Source organism: Euprymna scolopes, chromosome 30 (genome assembly GCF_053919585.1).
Source record: "Euprymna scolopes isolate OS-2025 chromosome 30, ASM5391958v1, whole genome shotgun sequence".
Lineage (NCBI taxonomy): Eukaryota > Metazoa > Mollusca > Cephalopoda > Sepiida > Sepiolidae > Euprymna > Euprymna scolopes.
The window spans coordinates 76,503,309-76,520,808 of record NC_136511.1 but is presented as its reverse complement, the minus strand read 5'-3'; the positions used below and the strand labels follow the sequence as shown (position 1 = coordinate 76,520,808).

The following is a 17,500-nucleotide window of genomic DNA, read 5'->3' as shown; positions in this document are numbered from 1 at the left end:
TGACACCCTACCTGAAAATTCTTCTTTCAAACTCCTCAGTCTAACATTCACGGGCAATATGAACTGGAACAAATATATTGAGGACATTGCGAAGGATGCTGCAAAGAAGGTGGGTTCCCTCTATCAAGCTAGAACAGTACTCACACCTGAAAGTATCCTGTACCTATAGAAGGTCGCCATTCGCCCATGCATGGAGTATTTTTGCCACATCTGGGCTGGTGCATCTACTATTAGCCCCTCCCTCTTGGGTAGAGTCTAAAAGAGAGTTTTCAATCTAACAGACCCCACTTTATCAACTAAGCTCCAGCCCCTGTCCCATCATCGCAGTATTGCATCTCTGTGCTCGTTTTACAAATATTTTATTAGCATGTACTCTGATGAACCCATTGCACTTGTGTCTCCTCGACGTACATATCCCCGACAAATTCGCTTAGCAACGAAATCTCACCCCTTCACTGTTGAGGTCCCTAAATGCCAGAAAACGTTCTACTTTAATAGTTTCTTCCCTCGAACAGATATTGAATTTGGAATTCCCTTCCTGTTACCTGTTTCCTTGATTGTACTGATATGCAGAAGTTTAAATGTAACGTAAACCAACTTTTTGCTAATCTTTCCTAGATATGATCTCAAATAATAGTCCCTCCCGTATAAGTGGATCTCAGCCCTTTTCCTGAATTACAAGCGAGGTATATGGACACGTAACTGTAACGTAGCTCGGACGGCTGTATGCAAATGCGAAATGACGTCACCAGTAGGTAAAAATAAAGATTTTAAAAAGGAGATCACGTTAGAGACAGGAAGAACGTTTGGGCCAGGTTAAAGGCGTGAATAACGTTCGAGATCACGTGAGAGAGTGGATGACGTTCGAGAATACGATCACATGAGGGACGTCACAACGACAACGAGAGAATGAGGAAATAAATGTTGTACAACACAAAAAAAAGCGAATTGTTTTCTAGTCTTTGTCTACTTTGCGACTGAGACTACAACGTGTTGGTTCTCGCTCCCATAGGGGTGCTAACCTACAATGTAGCTAAGTGTAACGAGGCAGACGATTTATTTGTGTATCTATCTGTTTGCATGTCGCTCTCTCTTTTTCTCTCACGCGTACGAAGCTATCTGCTCCGTTTTAAATAACACCTTTATGAAATAGCAACAAGTGCTCACATGAGTTTTATCAACAGCTGAGCAGCAGCAGCAGCAGCAGCAGCAGCAGCAGCAGCAGCAGCTTTCAGTTTCATAGCGACGACGATCGAAAGCTCAGCTGCGTGCATTTGCCAATATCACAGCTTACAACGAAAAGAACACCGTTTATATAACGGTTTATATATCTAACGGCAAAGCGCAGTGTTACATGTAATTCTTATATTAAGCAAGCTTTTCATCAAGAAAGGGCAATGCATTTAAAACTGCAGTATATATGATATAACAGTTTCCTTATACATTGTAAGACAATTCTAGAAATAGTTTCTTTCTTAGTTCATTTTATAAGGTTACTGGAAGAATTTCTCTAAGCACAATATCAAACAGGCTAGTAACAGCCTTTGTCTGGCAGTTTGATTGACCTAAGTATATGTTCATTATGATGCGCCTATCTTTTTTCACAGTTCTGCGGTCTCTGCATTTTCTTTCTTCGCTACTACAAGTAATAACAACAATGAAGATCAAAGTATAGTATCTGTTCTTCAGATGCAGCGCTTCCATTTCTTGTTCTCTTTCGGTGGAGGAGCAGTACTTCACGACTGAGACAATTTTTTTTTAAATTTTTGTACCTTTTCTCCACGTTAAAAAACGACTCTGGTGTCTAACTCTGTCCCGTGGGGAGGCATTGTAAATAGGTACAAGTAGTAGCAACAAAAGTGACAGTAACAGCAGAATCAAGTTAATGACACAAACTGACAACCTGAATGTACCGAGTACAAATCCAGTTCATTCCACAGAAACATTCTACCGAAGAATATGGCAACGGTCACGTGGTCCAGTCTGTAAGTACCTGATGTAGAAATAATTCTAACTAGAAAGATCTCGTGGAAACGAATGTCAACAACAATCATCTGAGCAATTCGAAATCAACCAACAAATGGTACTCAACAACAACAACAACAACAACAACAACAACAACATAAACAACAACAGCATCAACTCCACTGCACCCATGGTGTCCAACCTATCCGCAACAAGCAAGATTGTGGCAACGGGTCGTATCAGAGGTATGCTGCTGGAAACTTCAATTTATGCAAAGGTCACACAAGGCATTAAGGTCGAAGACAGGCTAAAGAAGGCATCCTGAAATTCTTTAGAAACATAAAGTTTTCAAAATTTACGAGAAGGACTTAGATGAAAAGCAGACGATATAGATATCTTGGCATTTATTGGAAGGGGCGTGTCAGGCAATTAGTCATAAAGAAACTAAAAAGTGGACCTTGGGTAACTCTTGTTTTACTTATTTTGTCCTTTAGTTATCACATTCCATGAATGATGTTTCTGACAGAGGGGAAAAATTGCCGTTTTCTGGGTTGGACTCTATCCATCTAACACATAATTGGTTATAATTTCTCTTATTACATCATGTTTTTTTCTGGAGCAATTTATATATAAAAAAATGAATAAACTAATCTCTTTCTCAGAAATAAGGTGTTGTGGTCCCGCAAGGACCCGAAAGAAAAGACAGAACTCGATAATTAGTAGAAGCAAAATATATTGAACAGTGAAGCAAATACAATAAATGAAGAGTGTGGGTATACGTCAGTCCGACTGCAAAGTGCACATGACTTATATATAACTTATGTGCTAATGCCGCAAGATATTCTCCCGGGTTTTATAATAAATTGAAAAGTTCATTATTATCCGTAAGGTGGATACGCGAATACAGACGTTAAAGCTTGGGAAAGTGGATCTCCTAGGACTTAATAGAACCATAACCTAGCCTTACAATGTCCTTCCATTATTTTTAATGTGAGCGGATGAATCTCCTTGCTGCTTTGGTTGCTTGGAGACTGGGTAGAAAGTACCAGTCAAGAATCCGTTCTTAATAATCAGCCCGAGAGGTTTGAGGTCAGGAACTGGCTCAGTACTTGCTGGACTGTGGTACGCTGCCTGGGTATTACCTTCTCTCCCAGGCCTTGCCACCCAACTTTCGGGTGGGACAAGTTTATTTCTTGCTGCCTGAGGCGCCCCTACCAATGAATGCCGATGGAGATGCCCAGCCAATTTTTGCTAGGCCAGTGCCCATCCTTTAGGGTGTTGACTGGACATCCTTATTTTCCAAGCTTGTGTCACATCTTACTGTGGTGGGCAGCAAGATGATATCTACCCTAGCCCGACAACAAAGCCACTGTTGGACTTACTATCAAAGACGAAGACCTCCGTGGATATATCTATATTTGAAAGTGAGTATAAAATGAAGACACACCAAGCAAAATAGATGCAACACGATCGTCGTTCTTGTTATTTTTGTAATGATTAAAAACAAACCTGACGTACAGAACTTATTGAATAAATGCTGCTTGTTTAAGCAACAGCGATTTTTTTTTTATCAGAGAAACGAATCTAACGTCTCTTTTGCATCTAGTCTTTTTGTTTAAACAATAGCGGCAAGTGATATGTTCAGACGTAAACATGGCGAGACTGGAATCGGATTTACCAAAATAGGAATTAATACCGAACAAAACATTAATATTCTTCACGATACAGCGTCCGTTCAAAACGGTCCGACATTTTCGATACACTTAGCTTTGGTGACTTTTGAGACGTAAGGGAAAATGCTATAAGGGACCACAAGAGAAGAGCATCGGTTGCTAAGAATACCGATAAATTATCCATTTCGGACAGAGTGACCCAATCCACTGGAGGAAAGATAGCAAAGTTCACATACTTGACAGAATTGCACGTGGTTGAATGCAAAGAGATTCGCAACCAATTATGCATGGAAGTATTCGCAACGAGTGGCGAGTAATAAGCAGCAGCATTTATCCTAGGCGAGTTGAAACTGTCGTTTTTTATATACGTCAAAAAGCGACATTATTTTGGCACCAACCTATTATATATATATATATATATATATATATATATATATATATATATATATATATATATATATATATATATATATATATATTGTTACACCGTATCCCAGCCCTACTGGGAACGGTAGAAATGGGTGACGTAACGAGATATATATAAAAAAGCAATTTCCCAGGTTCCTTACCAATGCGTTGGTATGGAAAGAGACTCCGTCTCGAAGACAACAATAAAGTGAAATGTACTGGACAACGAAATCACATAAGAATAACGAGAACAAATACCGATGAAAAATTAACAAACTTTTATTGATATAAAAATAAATAAAATTCAATTCAATTCAAGAAAAAAATATATAACTAAGTGAAATAGCTTTAATGCCATTGAATTTTTACCAAGAGAAAATATATAACCAACATGTAACATATTATATTCATATCAAGGAAAAAGAGCCTGCTCTGTTTGAAATGGATCATGAGTTATATGAGAGAGCTGCGAGAGAGATGAAAAGTTTTGGATGGATAACTCACAGATTTCCCCTTTAAAATGTGTCCCTTCTTTTGTTTTTAGATTCAATCGTCTCCCTTTGCTGTTTACATTTGTTATGCGCACACATAGTTGGCTCCTAATTCTCTTTTCTAAAACTCATATGAAATCACTGTCCTGTCGTTAGTATTTCGCCATTCTTTAGATTTTTCCGTTCAGCTATGTCGTCGTTGGGTTTATTCTTGTTTTGCTTGATAGTTTTGTATTTCCCGCCATCCAATGTCGTCATGAATTACACGCGCACATACGTAGCGATTCTTCTCACTTTGCCCATCGTCTTTACTCCTTCTCATTCATGTTTTCATTTGGCGCATACGCGCGAAATCGGTCGCCCCACGTTAGCTATTGTAGTTGCTGCTGTCGTCGTCCTTCGCTGCCTTTGCCACTCCGACCTTCGCTCCTCAGCGCAAGGCTCTGACTGCCTGTTGACAACTTTTTGTCAGTCCCCTCGCTGTCTATACGGTTGATCTCTCTCTCTCTATATGGTTTACCGCTTTCTCTCTATAGGGTTAATTTCTCTCTATCTTTCCCCTCTCTCCCTTGTCTATGAGCTTTCTTTCCTCTTTCCTCTTCTGACCTTCGTTCATAGCATATCTTTGTATTCCTTCTCCTCCTGTTCACACGTCTTTTCCTCCTTTTCTTTCTTTGAGCGCAAAATAATAAAGTAAATAAAAGATAGGGAAAATATATTTTCTCTCGGTTTGAAAATCAATAAAAATAATGTATTATACATTTTTATAAATGTATCACAATATATATATATATATATATATATATATATATATATATATATATACATATAATAAAGATATATATATATAATAAAGATATATATATATATATATGAATACATGTATATAAATAAATATATATAAATAAATATATATATGAATAAATAAATATATATATATATATAAATACATATATATAAATATATATATATAAATGTATATATAAATATATATATATATATATATATATATATATATATACGGGTTCTAAGTCTTCATATGCCTATTTATTAAGTATCCAAGGTTTATAAGCATCATGGAAATCCCATATTGGTGTTATTAGTATAGTACTGTCATTAAGAATACAAAAAAGAAAAATGTTTTTGTATTTTTTAACAGTGGAACGTTTTCTGTGGAAAGCGTTTTTTGTTGATCCCCTAAATATCTTGCTTCTTTAATTAACAAGTATTCTATTACTTTTTTCCCAAATCAGCTATCATTTTATTCTAGCTGGATATGTGACATCCTATCAGATGCTAGACACTCGCACGCTATCTCGCACATCTTAATCGAGAGATCTTTTAAAGAATCTAACCGTCCCTTTGAGTGCAATTGCTTGTATTTCCTTTATACTTGGTTCACCAGGTATGTTTGTCAGTTAGATCTTGAAATTATTTTTCGTGAGTCAGATAACTGCTATAATTACTTGAATGGTAGATATCTTCCTAAGATTCTAGTTTCTTTTAATGCCATACGTAAAAGTATTTCGTTATGTTTACCTTTTTAGTCCTGTTTAACTCAGCACCATTTAGAACACGAAAGTCTACTTAGGTCGGATCTTTTTCCTTCTTGTCCCATATCATTATTTCAGATTTAATAGGTCCGATCTCTAGGTACATAACTGTAGGAACTGCATACTCATAGTGGATGGTGTATAACTTATTTCCGACTGTTATTGCCGGGATATGTTCCTAGGATTTGCTGTCATATTCGGTAGTTAACTTTTACTGAAGCGGATATATTTACACACTTCTTTGTGCCGCATTGCTTGATAGCCGTACCCCAGTAAAAACTTACTGCTCAATGTCTGGCAGACCCAGCATTTGTTGTCATTTCTAAAAACAGTTATCTTCTGAAAAGCGTTGGTCATCAAACCTTAAATTATAATCTTTTCGCGATCTCAACGGGGTGTTGAATATATACTAGATGCCTTTAATAAGTTTCCAGGCTTTTTTGTACAGGAATCTAAAGTACTTGAAAATTTAGTCTGTTATTGCTATACATCGTATGAGATGACTGACCAATTTCTTATGATTTCAGATTCAAATGAACAGGAATTGTAATACACCCTACGAATATCTGATTGTCACAGCTGGTGAATTTCAAAAATGCAAGACGTGAGGACGTGAGGACACGAGGGCACTATAGAAGAATTATATGCAATAAAATTTTGTTATAAACTTGGAAAAATGCCATAGAAACGTACGGAATGCTTTTAGACCATCTTACACGAATTGAGCGTAAGTTTTTTTTTCTGTGGCATAAGAGATTCAAGGCAAGGAGAATGAATGAAAGGTGCGGGAGAAGTAAGGAAGTCACAACCCTATAGACTGTTTCCCATCCTCCCTGTAGTCCAAACCTTTTAGTTTCCGTAAACGGATAATATTCGAACTTAGTGTTTAATAAAAAAAAGTTCTTAAAAAAATAAGTGTGATAGATAGTTCGTGCTTAATAAGCAATCAGGCATTATTGATACTCAACCGTTTGTTGTATTTCATGAAACTAACATTGTTGCAAGTGTTTGTTAGAAGGAAAATAATCTGCCTACTGTTATGATATACAAGCAATGTCGAGAAATAAATGGTTTTATGTTTAAAACGTTCATATATAAGCAGATGTTTTGACATTGTTTTTGACGGACACTTCGAAAGCACCACGGAAAAAAGAGCTTTACTAATTCGAAAAATAATGAAAATATAGGTATACCTTTAAAATCTCATTCTATGAATAAGGATATGTAATTTCCGGAAGAATTAATACTATAAAAGTAAAAAAAAAAAAAAAATGATTTTTTAAAACTAATTGTTTTTTTTATACGTGGTCTCCAAGGCTGCTTATTTGAATCTTTTATATATGTACATGCGTTTTTTTTGTTTTTTTGTTTTGTTTACAAATGACAAAAAATACCCTTTGAATGTACATATTTCTGAAGAATTACCGACTACAACAGAAGGCACATAAAAGCAAGATTGGGGAGCACAACGTCCGGAAGTTTATTAATATAATACTGTCGGAGATTTGGACAGCAAGACGAAAATTGTAAATTATTTTTCTTCCTTATTATTTTTGTACATCTTTTCGTCTGCGATATTACAGTGTTGATTGCGAACGCTATTGCGTCCTACGAGCATGAAAAAGGCGAAGAATTTGGTAATGTCAGTTTCTTCTTTCTTGCCTCACAAGGAGGGCAAACTTAGACACATGCTCGGGTTTTAACGTGGGGGAAAGTCCAGCTCTCCAAAAAGGAGCATTCTGGATTGAAAAAAAAATCGTTTAATCTAGAAGGATTTTTCCTATACTGACCGAGGATAGAATAAACTGAGTGTAGCATCAGAACAGATGCGACACTTTGTTCCAAGCCAAAAATAATTTCTATGCCAGACACTTTGTAACTAGTTCTTTGCCAGCCAAAAATAATTTCTATGCCAGACACTTTGTAACTAGTTCTTTGCCAGCCAAAAATAATTTCTATGCCAGACACTTTGTAACTAGTTCTTTGCCAGCCAAAAATAATTTCTATGCCAGACACTTTGTAACTAGTTCTTTGCCAGCCAAAAATAATTTCTATGCCAGAAACTTTGTAACTAGTTCTTTGCCAGCCAAAAATAATTTCTATGCCAGACACTTTGTAACTAGTTCTTTGCCAGCCAAAAATAATTTCTATGCCAGACACTTTGTAACTAGTTCTTTGCCAGCCAAAAATAATTTCTATGCCAGACACTTTGTAACTAGTTCTATGCCAGACAAAAATAATTTCTATGCCAGACACTTTGTAACTAGTTCTATGCCAGCCAAAAATAGTTTCTATGCCAGACACTTTGTAACTAGTTCTTTGCCAGCCAAAAATAATTTCTATGCCAGACACTTTGTAACTAGTTCTTTGCCAGACAAAAATAATTTCTATACCAGACACTTTGTAACTAGTTCTTTGCCAGCCAAAAATAATTTCTATGCCAGACACTTTGTAACTAGTTCTTTGCCAGCCAAAAATAATTTCTATGCCAGACACTTTGTAACTAGTTCTTTGCCAGCCAAAAATAATTTCTATGCCAGACACTTTGTAACTAGTTCTATGCCAGACACGTTGTAACTAGTTTTGTAATTAACATTATTGATTATAGGATCCTATTTTTCATGTAAAAGGCTTCACGAACGTTGATTTTGATATTGTGTTGTATTATTTTAGTATCATTAACTAGGATGAGTCTATACTGAGGAGAGAGGCAGTCATGTTTTTTTAGATGTATGCAAATGGAGTATGCCACTTCTCAATATTATACGCGCTCATCGTAAATTACTAGCCGTTAAAAAATCTCAATAACAAAGACATTATTTTTTTATTTTTTATATTTCGGAATCCTCTGAGATGAGAATTCATAATTTGTGCTTTCTAAACATTTGAAGAAGACTAGAGGATGAGTTGGCCGAAATGTGGTAAAAACAACAACTATAGAGATGAGGATAACAGTCCGCAAAATAAATTAAAAACAAACAAACAAACAAACAGCAATAACAACAACAACAACAACAACAACAACAACAAATATGGTATTCGATACGGACCAATCAATAGAAGATCAGATAAGAATACAAAATTGGATTTATAAAACCATAAAATCCAACATTGATCGCCCTTCGGGACACATGGCGCAGTGGATAGAGGCGTTGAGTTTCGTTTCTACGGTTCCTGCTGAAGATAGCGGTTTCAATCCTACTCGCTCAAACTAGAGAATTAGTTGGCCAAAACGCTGCGAGAAAACAACTATGGAAGACAGTAATTACTAAGGATACAGTTACAAGACTTAACATTCCTATCCCATCGCGTTTAATCACTTGAAGAAGGCCAGAGGATAAGTTGGCCGAAACCTGTGAAAACGACAACGAATATAAAGATGAGGATAACAGTCTGTAAAACGAATGAATGCAGCACATACATAGCCGTAAAAATACCAAGATTGACACTGCCTGAAGATAATTTTATTACGGAAATTGCTCTAGACAAGGCGTGAAGCCACTTTATATTAGATATATCAAAGCAACGAATTGATTTAGATCATCAGACCAAATAATCAAACGATCATTAAGTAAGCAGGGAATAGATAAGATAATTCGGAAGAACACATCCAATAATATTATCTATAAAAAAGACTGAGACTAGCAACATCAAGACTATGACAGAGAAGTAGAGAGAATACTAGAGAGAAAGAGAGTAAGAGAGAGAGAGGGGAGAGAGAGAGAGGGGAGTGAGAGAGAGAGAGAGAGAGAGAGAGAGAGAGAGAGAGAGAGAGAGAGAGAGAGTAGGTATTTAATTATTATAGTAAAAAAAATAATATGACATCCCCTTTAAGTAATTCATTTCTTATCGTTCAGAGCTTTCAGTTGAATTAAAGTCGGTCAATTTACCTCTTATGCATAGATCATCGTATAACGATTAGATCACTGTCTGACTGACGTAAATGAACATTTAAAATTAAAAATTTGTTAAAATTCAGCGTTATTTCACGCGGTTAATGGTAGCAGAATTGATTAGGTCTTCGCTAATCGAACCAGAGATTTCTCGTGTTGCGGGGTTCGAATCTTTCGACTGATATTAACCGTGACACCCTGCACTGAAAATTCCCGAAATGATGAAACACTAGTGTCTGTAGGTATTTAATTATTATAGTAAAAAAGAAATAATTATATATATATATATATATATATATATATATATATATATATATATAAATTAAGAGTTAATGAAATATGTTAAAAAACACTTTAAGAAGAGTTAAAAACATATTTATTTTTCAAAAACGAAACACAAAAGAAGTGGATCCTCCTTAATCCAAGAGTGGAGTTTCAAAAGAAATACTTTCTTTCTCATTAGAGAGGAGGAATTAGTAAAATGCGGGATCAGATTTTGCTTACAAAATATTTAATGAAACTGCAACTGAGCCATAGAGTTTACTTGGTAAAAGTTAAAAAGACAGTAAAGCGGAGAGAATGAGAAAAAATGAAAAATGATTTCACGTGATTGGATGTTCGATTGAAGAGTGGAAGATCCAAGGACGGTAAAATAAAAAAAAAGTTGGTAAAAGTGGAGTATCCAGATGTAAAGAACACATTATCCGTTATAGGAAGATATTTTGAGGTCATCCAAAAACAGAATTCCGTGAAATAATTTACAAATGGATATAAGAAAATAAAAATATTTAGTTCAATATATTATAATAAGAAGAAAGATAAATTGTACGGAGAATGAAGAAATGAAAGGGTTTACACCACACTATTACCGAGGCTAATTTGAAAATTAGAAAATTAGAAATGGAGACAGTAACGTTGAGCGGAGTCTGAGCTATTTGTAGAACATTTTTTATTTTATATATATATATATATATATATATATATATATATATATATATATATATATATATATATATATATATATATATGTGTGTGTGGTGTCCACAAAGTCTGACTACATTATGTAGCCAGACTTTGTGGGCACCGTGTAGAGTATGTAGCCAGACTTTATGGGCATCCTATGTATGTATATATATATATATATATATATATATATATATATATATATATATATATATCAAAAACTCCAAATATACAAGAACCTATCAACAGCCATAACTCAACTACCAGATTAAATAATAACACCAACTTAAATCAATCTACCGATCAATTATTAACCAACCCACCACATTATAATCCAACAATAGACCTAACGGAAAATAATCATAATAATCAAGAGGTAATATATATTGGTTCCACATCTGGCCCAATAAAACATAGAATTTCAACGCACAAACATTCTTTTAAAAATAACTCTCTATCAAACCAAACTACTCTATCCAACTATATTTGGCAACTAAAAAATAGCAATATTTCTTTCAACTTAAAATGGCAAATAATTGAGACTTGCAAATCATATAAACCAGGAGATAAATTTTGTACATTATGTACAAAAGAAACCCTAAAAATTTTAAAATATGAAGATATAAAAAGCACAACCAAACTAGTAAATTCAAGACACGAGCTTCTATCATGTAATCATAAACGTTGGTTTAAATTTAATAAATATAAACCACCTTAAATCATTAAAAATTACTCATTAGTAAAAATAGATTATATTTTTATTTTTTTTAATTTTTTTTTTTTAATAAATTAAGTTAGACCAATTACCGCCCTTAGACTCGTAAATCAAATAATAAATAAAACCATGACAATTATCTCCCCTTAAAAACTTGCAAATTAAATATTCTCTCTCTATAGATATTAACTGTAGCGTCTTTAAATCAAAATACGCTAACGGAAACAATTTACTGCACGAGCGTCGCCCTTTTAAAATTCATCATTCAATAAAATAAAAAGCTATAGCAAACATCTAAATGACTACTTTAAATACAGTTCCTGATTTCAAAAAAAGAAAAATTAAAAGGTAACTATATCTATATATTTTTAAATCAAATTTATTATGTAAATTCAAAAAAAAAAAAAAAAAAAAAAAAATTTTTTTTTTTTTTCTACTCATTTCTATCTCTAACCTATACCAATTTTCTTATTAATTTTCTTATAAATTTTAAATCCAAACCTTTTACTTCAATTTTTCAGATTCATCTGCCTTACTTTTAATGCTAGGTTTATTTTTGGTGTCTTTTCAATTCAATATAAATCCTCCTAAATTTGCTGATGAGGAGACCGTGCTTACCAAAAAAAACTATGTATAATTGTTCTACGTGACTTCATGTATACCACAAATAAAAAGCACGGATTTCCGAAACGATCGTACAGATAATTGACTTTGTTGTTCCTTCTTATGAAACTGATTTTTAATTTAATTAAATTTTGATTTTTAAATTTCAAAATTTTTTAAAAAATTTTTAAATTATAAATCACATTACTTAATATTGAATTAGCTCTAGGACATTTAACTATCGAGCTTATTATATATCTAAATTACAACGAGCATTTCCTGTATTTTAATTAAACTAGTAATTTCACTATTACATTAAAATACACTTAGCTCTTTAGACTATTATTCTAATCTCCTTTAAATTTATATATATATATATATATATAATTATTACTATGATAATTTTTTTAATACCTATGGACATTAATGTTTCATCCTTTCAGGAATGTATCAATGCAGGGAGTTATGATTACAGCTGGTTGGGAGATTCGAACCTGGCCACAAAACCATCTGACTCTATTAGCAAGGAACAAGTCTGGCTACATAATCTACACGGTGCCACAAAGTCTGGCTACATAATGTAGTCAGACTTTGTGGACACCCTGTATATATATATATATATATATGTAAGGTAAAACTGGTAATTAGTAAAAACCTGATGAGAGTGCTCAATACTATTGCAGGGCAAATATGTGTTTTATTTTTTTATTACCGTTTTATCTGTTTGGTTACATATGTTTCAGATGTTGGACCATGCTTACGATCTAACAGCCTCATCAGACCTGAACGTCAGAAGGCCTGACGAGGCTGTTAGGTCGTAAACATGGTCCAACATCTGAAACATATGTAACCAAACAGATAAAACGGTAATAAAAAATAAAACATATATAATCCAGAAAAGATTAAATTAAAAAGACCAATAAATTTTATGTATTGTTTGGCATTGTCTCGTTATCAAACAAAAACATGCAATCAAGACTTCTATTCTGGGACAAGCAAGACACAATGACGAAAGTGCAAAGAATGGCTAGTGCGATGGGGGTAAATTGGCGAAGAAAGAGTATACATTGAAAATCCGTTGAGGTTGCGTACCTACCATCCGTGGCGTTTCGTCGGAAGAGGTAGCAGTATTTCCGGTTCCGGTATAGATGCTGCTACCGCACGGCGTACCTTCGGCAGCAGGGAAGAACTTCGTCTCGCACATCTGGCCACCGCTGTAGCACCATAAACTTTTGCATAAGTCCTAAGTTGGTGGCGGCAAAAGGGGCGTCCATACAAATAAAAGATAAAGAAAGAAGAAAGATAATTATTAGAAAACATTGCGTATCTTTTCTTGTTATAAGAATTATCGATTACAGTCAAAAGAATCTTTAAAAAATTTGTAGCAATATTGTCCTATGATGCAATTAAAAAAAACATTTTTTAGTCTTTTTTTCATCCAAAACAAAGAATATTACCAATTGTATGTTAAGAAGCTGCTATTTGCGATCGTATGGGAGTTCAGCAGTGCGATTAAATTTAATTTTCTCCGTGTAAGTACACCCAGAGAAACAAGAAACAGAAACGACGGAATTCCAAAGTGAAGGGGTACAGTTTTGCTGCTTGTCGGGTTAGTCGAGAGTATGCATTTCGCGGCGGAACACACGTGCTACGAGTTCATTAAAAACATTCCATTAAAATACTTATAAACAAGATACAGGGATGCAACATTGCGGCGAGGGGACAGGGTCTTAAGTTTGGTTGATATTTCGGGACCTATTATATTTGAGACTCTCTTGTTTGAATCCTTAGAGTTAGAGACTAATGACTGATGTATTTTGTTTTTAAATTAATTTATGCTCAGCTCTAAATTTTCTTCATGTGTATTTATTTTTTGTCGTGTAATAGGTAACGTTTTTATCTCGTAAAATTCTTTTTTACGTTGGTATAAAAGGAAAATAGAACTGGAAGATTTATTTTAATTAATTTTAGAGAGAAATAAATAACATTTGAGAGAAAGAGACTAGTATTCTTTTAAGTAGTAAAACTATCTTAATTCTATTAAAATACAAATACCTGGACACAGTGAACATAAATCTGAAGGGTATTTCGCTCTTGGTGATTACCAAAGTTTTCCTTTCGGTGTTAAAGCATTATTAGCAATCTGCTTCACACACGTTTCATAGATAAACTGAATTCAAACTTTTCTTTTTCCCGTTAACCCCAATATTCGTGACATCATACAGTATCTGTTAAAGTCTCTTTGATTTTATTCTTACTTTGATATCATCTTATTTTACGCGACATGTTTACCCGCCAGCTTTCGTGAGAATCGGTTTATTTGATAAACCTTGTGTCACTTCGAACTGCACAGTTCAATCCTTGTCAAAATTAACTCTAGCTGATATGTTATCTGACATAGGACTATCGGTGATATAACAGATGAACGCCGAAGTTTATAATTAACCGAAACGTTGTTAAAACAACAACGAAGACTAATAGTCCGAGTAATCCGAATAATACACAAAATATCAATCAACATCTAAAAAATTCGAAACAAATAATTTCTATTTAATTATTGGAATTCTTTTGAGATGAGTAATTTGTATATTTATTTATTTGCGGACTGTTATTCTCATCTTTTATAGTTGTAGTTTTACGACGTTTCGACCAAATATTCCTCTGTCTTGGTCAGTTATAATATACCATCCAGTATGGACCCGACAATGGAAGATCAGAACACAAAAAAAACAGATTTATATAACCAAAAACCTCAATCAAAGACGAGTAATCCTTACAGTTCCAGGTGAGCATTGTCTGAAGATAGCGGTTTCAATCCTACCTAAAGCCGGTGGAGGATGAGTTGGCCAAAAACGTGGCGAAATGACAACAACTATAGACGACAGTAATTACTGAAGGTGCAGTTGAATATTCAGCATTCCTATCCCATTGCGGTTAACAACTTGACGAAGGCCAGAGGTATAGTTTGGACCTCTGTCTGAAGAAGCTGCCTGCCTTCATTTCTTGCCAAATACGCATATACCTTAATTACACGTTATATAATCTTATAAAACCACCGTTGACCCCAAGGTTTTATGTGTTCTTTTATTGCTTATACACGTATTTTTTGTTTCTCCCTTATTCCCTATCCACTATGCCATATTATCTTTATATTTTAACTATAGCATTATTTCTACATTAACACACTTCTCCATTTTCTATACTCATTTCACCTAAACTCCCACTATGTCTTACTCTTTCAGAATTAACCCCATTTTAACCACCATGCCGCTCCCTTCTATCCCCACAATAATGCTCCACTAATATAACGGTCATTCTATCTCCCTACTTTTTGTTTTATTATTTCTTTCACTCTTATGTTCTATACTTCTATTTTATTTTTATTTTTATGTTTATTCTAAATTTCCTTCCTAATGTATCCTGAGGTAGATGCCGCACATCCTTATATGTGTAACCTTGCTCCATTCTCCTTTTGTGATGAGAAGAAGTAGGCTTCGAAATGACTAGGTATAAATAGCGTTTTTAATTCCGCTTTCTATTGTTTTTTTTTATTGAACTGGCAAATAAATTCAATATATGTCACTATATTTATTCATCTTATTTTAAGTTTCATTATATATATATATATATATATATATATATATATACACACACACATATATATATACATATATTAGGTAGGTGCAAAATAATGTCGTTTCTTGACGTATATATATCTGTTATACCGGCCTTCCTTGAACAGAGGAATTTACACTGATTAGCACTATAAATAGCGCTAGTAATTCCAACACCGGTGAGAGAGATGCAACTGCACTTCAACTGCTAGCCGAGTGCCCAGCAGATATACACGCTTTCCTATCTTTGTACATTATTGTTAATACACTTGTTCCTTAACCGAACCTCGACTTGATTGTTCTTATTTTCACTGTTGTTCCACGACACAACAATATCTGATAAACAACATTATTTTTGCACCAAACTATATATATATATATATATATATATATATATATATATATATATATATATATATATATATATATATATATATACCTAATTTTCTTACCTTTCCAAAATCGAAATGGCACCGTTTAGCCTGTTTTCCAAATTGCCATCTGCATTGTGTGTCACTGTCGTAGAGCTGACCTGGAAGTTTTTCGGGAAATTTTAGTCGGGGTCCCTCTGGAGGGAAATCGTCCAGACATTCGGACTGCGGAGTCCTGAAAGAGGTAGAAGAAAAGGAAACATAAAGATAATCTATGCCAAAAGCAACTAAGTTCGTGAAACGCCAATTGTTTTGGCTTTGAATATAAATACGAGGTGTCTTAAATAAATTTCCAGACTTTGTGTACAAGCATTCAAAATTGTCATAAACTCTTGAAAATTCAGTATCTTACTGCTATACATCTCATGAGATGATTGACTAAGTTCAGTTTCAAATGAACAGCTACAGCAGGAATTGGAATACACCCAGCTAAAGCCTGATTGTCAAAGCTAGTGAACTGTTAAAAGGTAATCTGGATGTGAGAACATTTTAGAAGAACGATATGCAATAAAATTATGTTTTAAACTTGAAGAAAAAATGCCACAGAAACGTTGTGAATGATTCAGACTTCAGAATATTTTGGACCATCTTGCATGAATTTGGCATCAGTTTTTGAGTGGAATAAGAGATTGAACGGAGGCAGGGAGTCTGTGGGAGATAATGATAGATGCAGGAGGAGTAAGGAAGTCAGAACACCCGAGTTAATTGGCAAAATAAAGAATTTCATGACATAACTGTATATATATATATATATATATATATATATATATATATATATATATAGTAATTTATAAAATATATACGAATATATGAATATTCCGCGTTTCATCCACTCTATGACTCCTCACGCTTATGCGCGAATTCTGTGGTTGTTTATCGTTTTTATATGCTCCTCTTCTATTGAGATTTTAGTTACCCAATCAGCTTTCAAGTATCCACCGCGCCCTTCCTATCAGCCAATGAGCATGCATTTTATCGGACAAAGGATCTGTTTTAAAACTAGGTTAGTGTTTTTTTTATTGTTAGTTTATATATATATATATATATATATATATATATATATATATATATATATATATATATATATACATACATACATGACACAGTTACTACTAAATAAAAACATAACACTTCTATATCATAGCTAAATATATCTTAAAAATCCAATTATTAACTAATTGGATAAAAAAC

General features: G+C 34.0%; 1 protein-coding gene across 1 annotated transcript in view; it reads right to left on the bottom strand.

Annotated features, from left to right (window-relative positions):
• LOC145254844 (A disintegrin and metalloproteinase with thrombospondin motifs 18-like) overlaps nucleotides 1–17,500 on the bottom strand; it is a 675,825-nt gene that overhangs the window by 133,554 nt on the left and 524,771 nt on the right. Inside the window, exons 10-11 of the mRNA XM_080113681.1 lie at nucleotides 16,331–16,484; nucleotides 13,361–13,507 (exon numbers count right to left, since the gene is read on the bottom strand). Coding sequence (XP_079969807.1) covers nucleotides 13,361–13,507; nucleotides 16,331–16,484 — 301 coding nt within the window. The remainder of the gene's footprint in view (nucleotides 1–13,360; nucleotides 13,508–16,330; nucleotides 16,485–17,500) is intronic.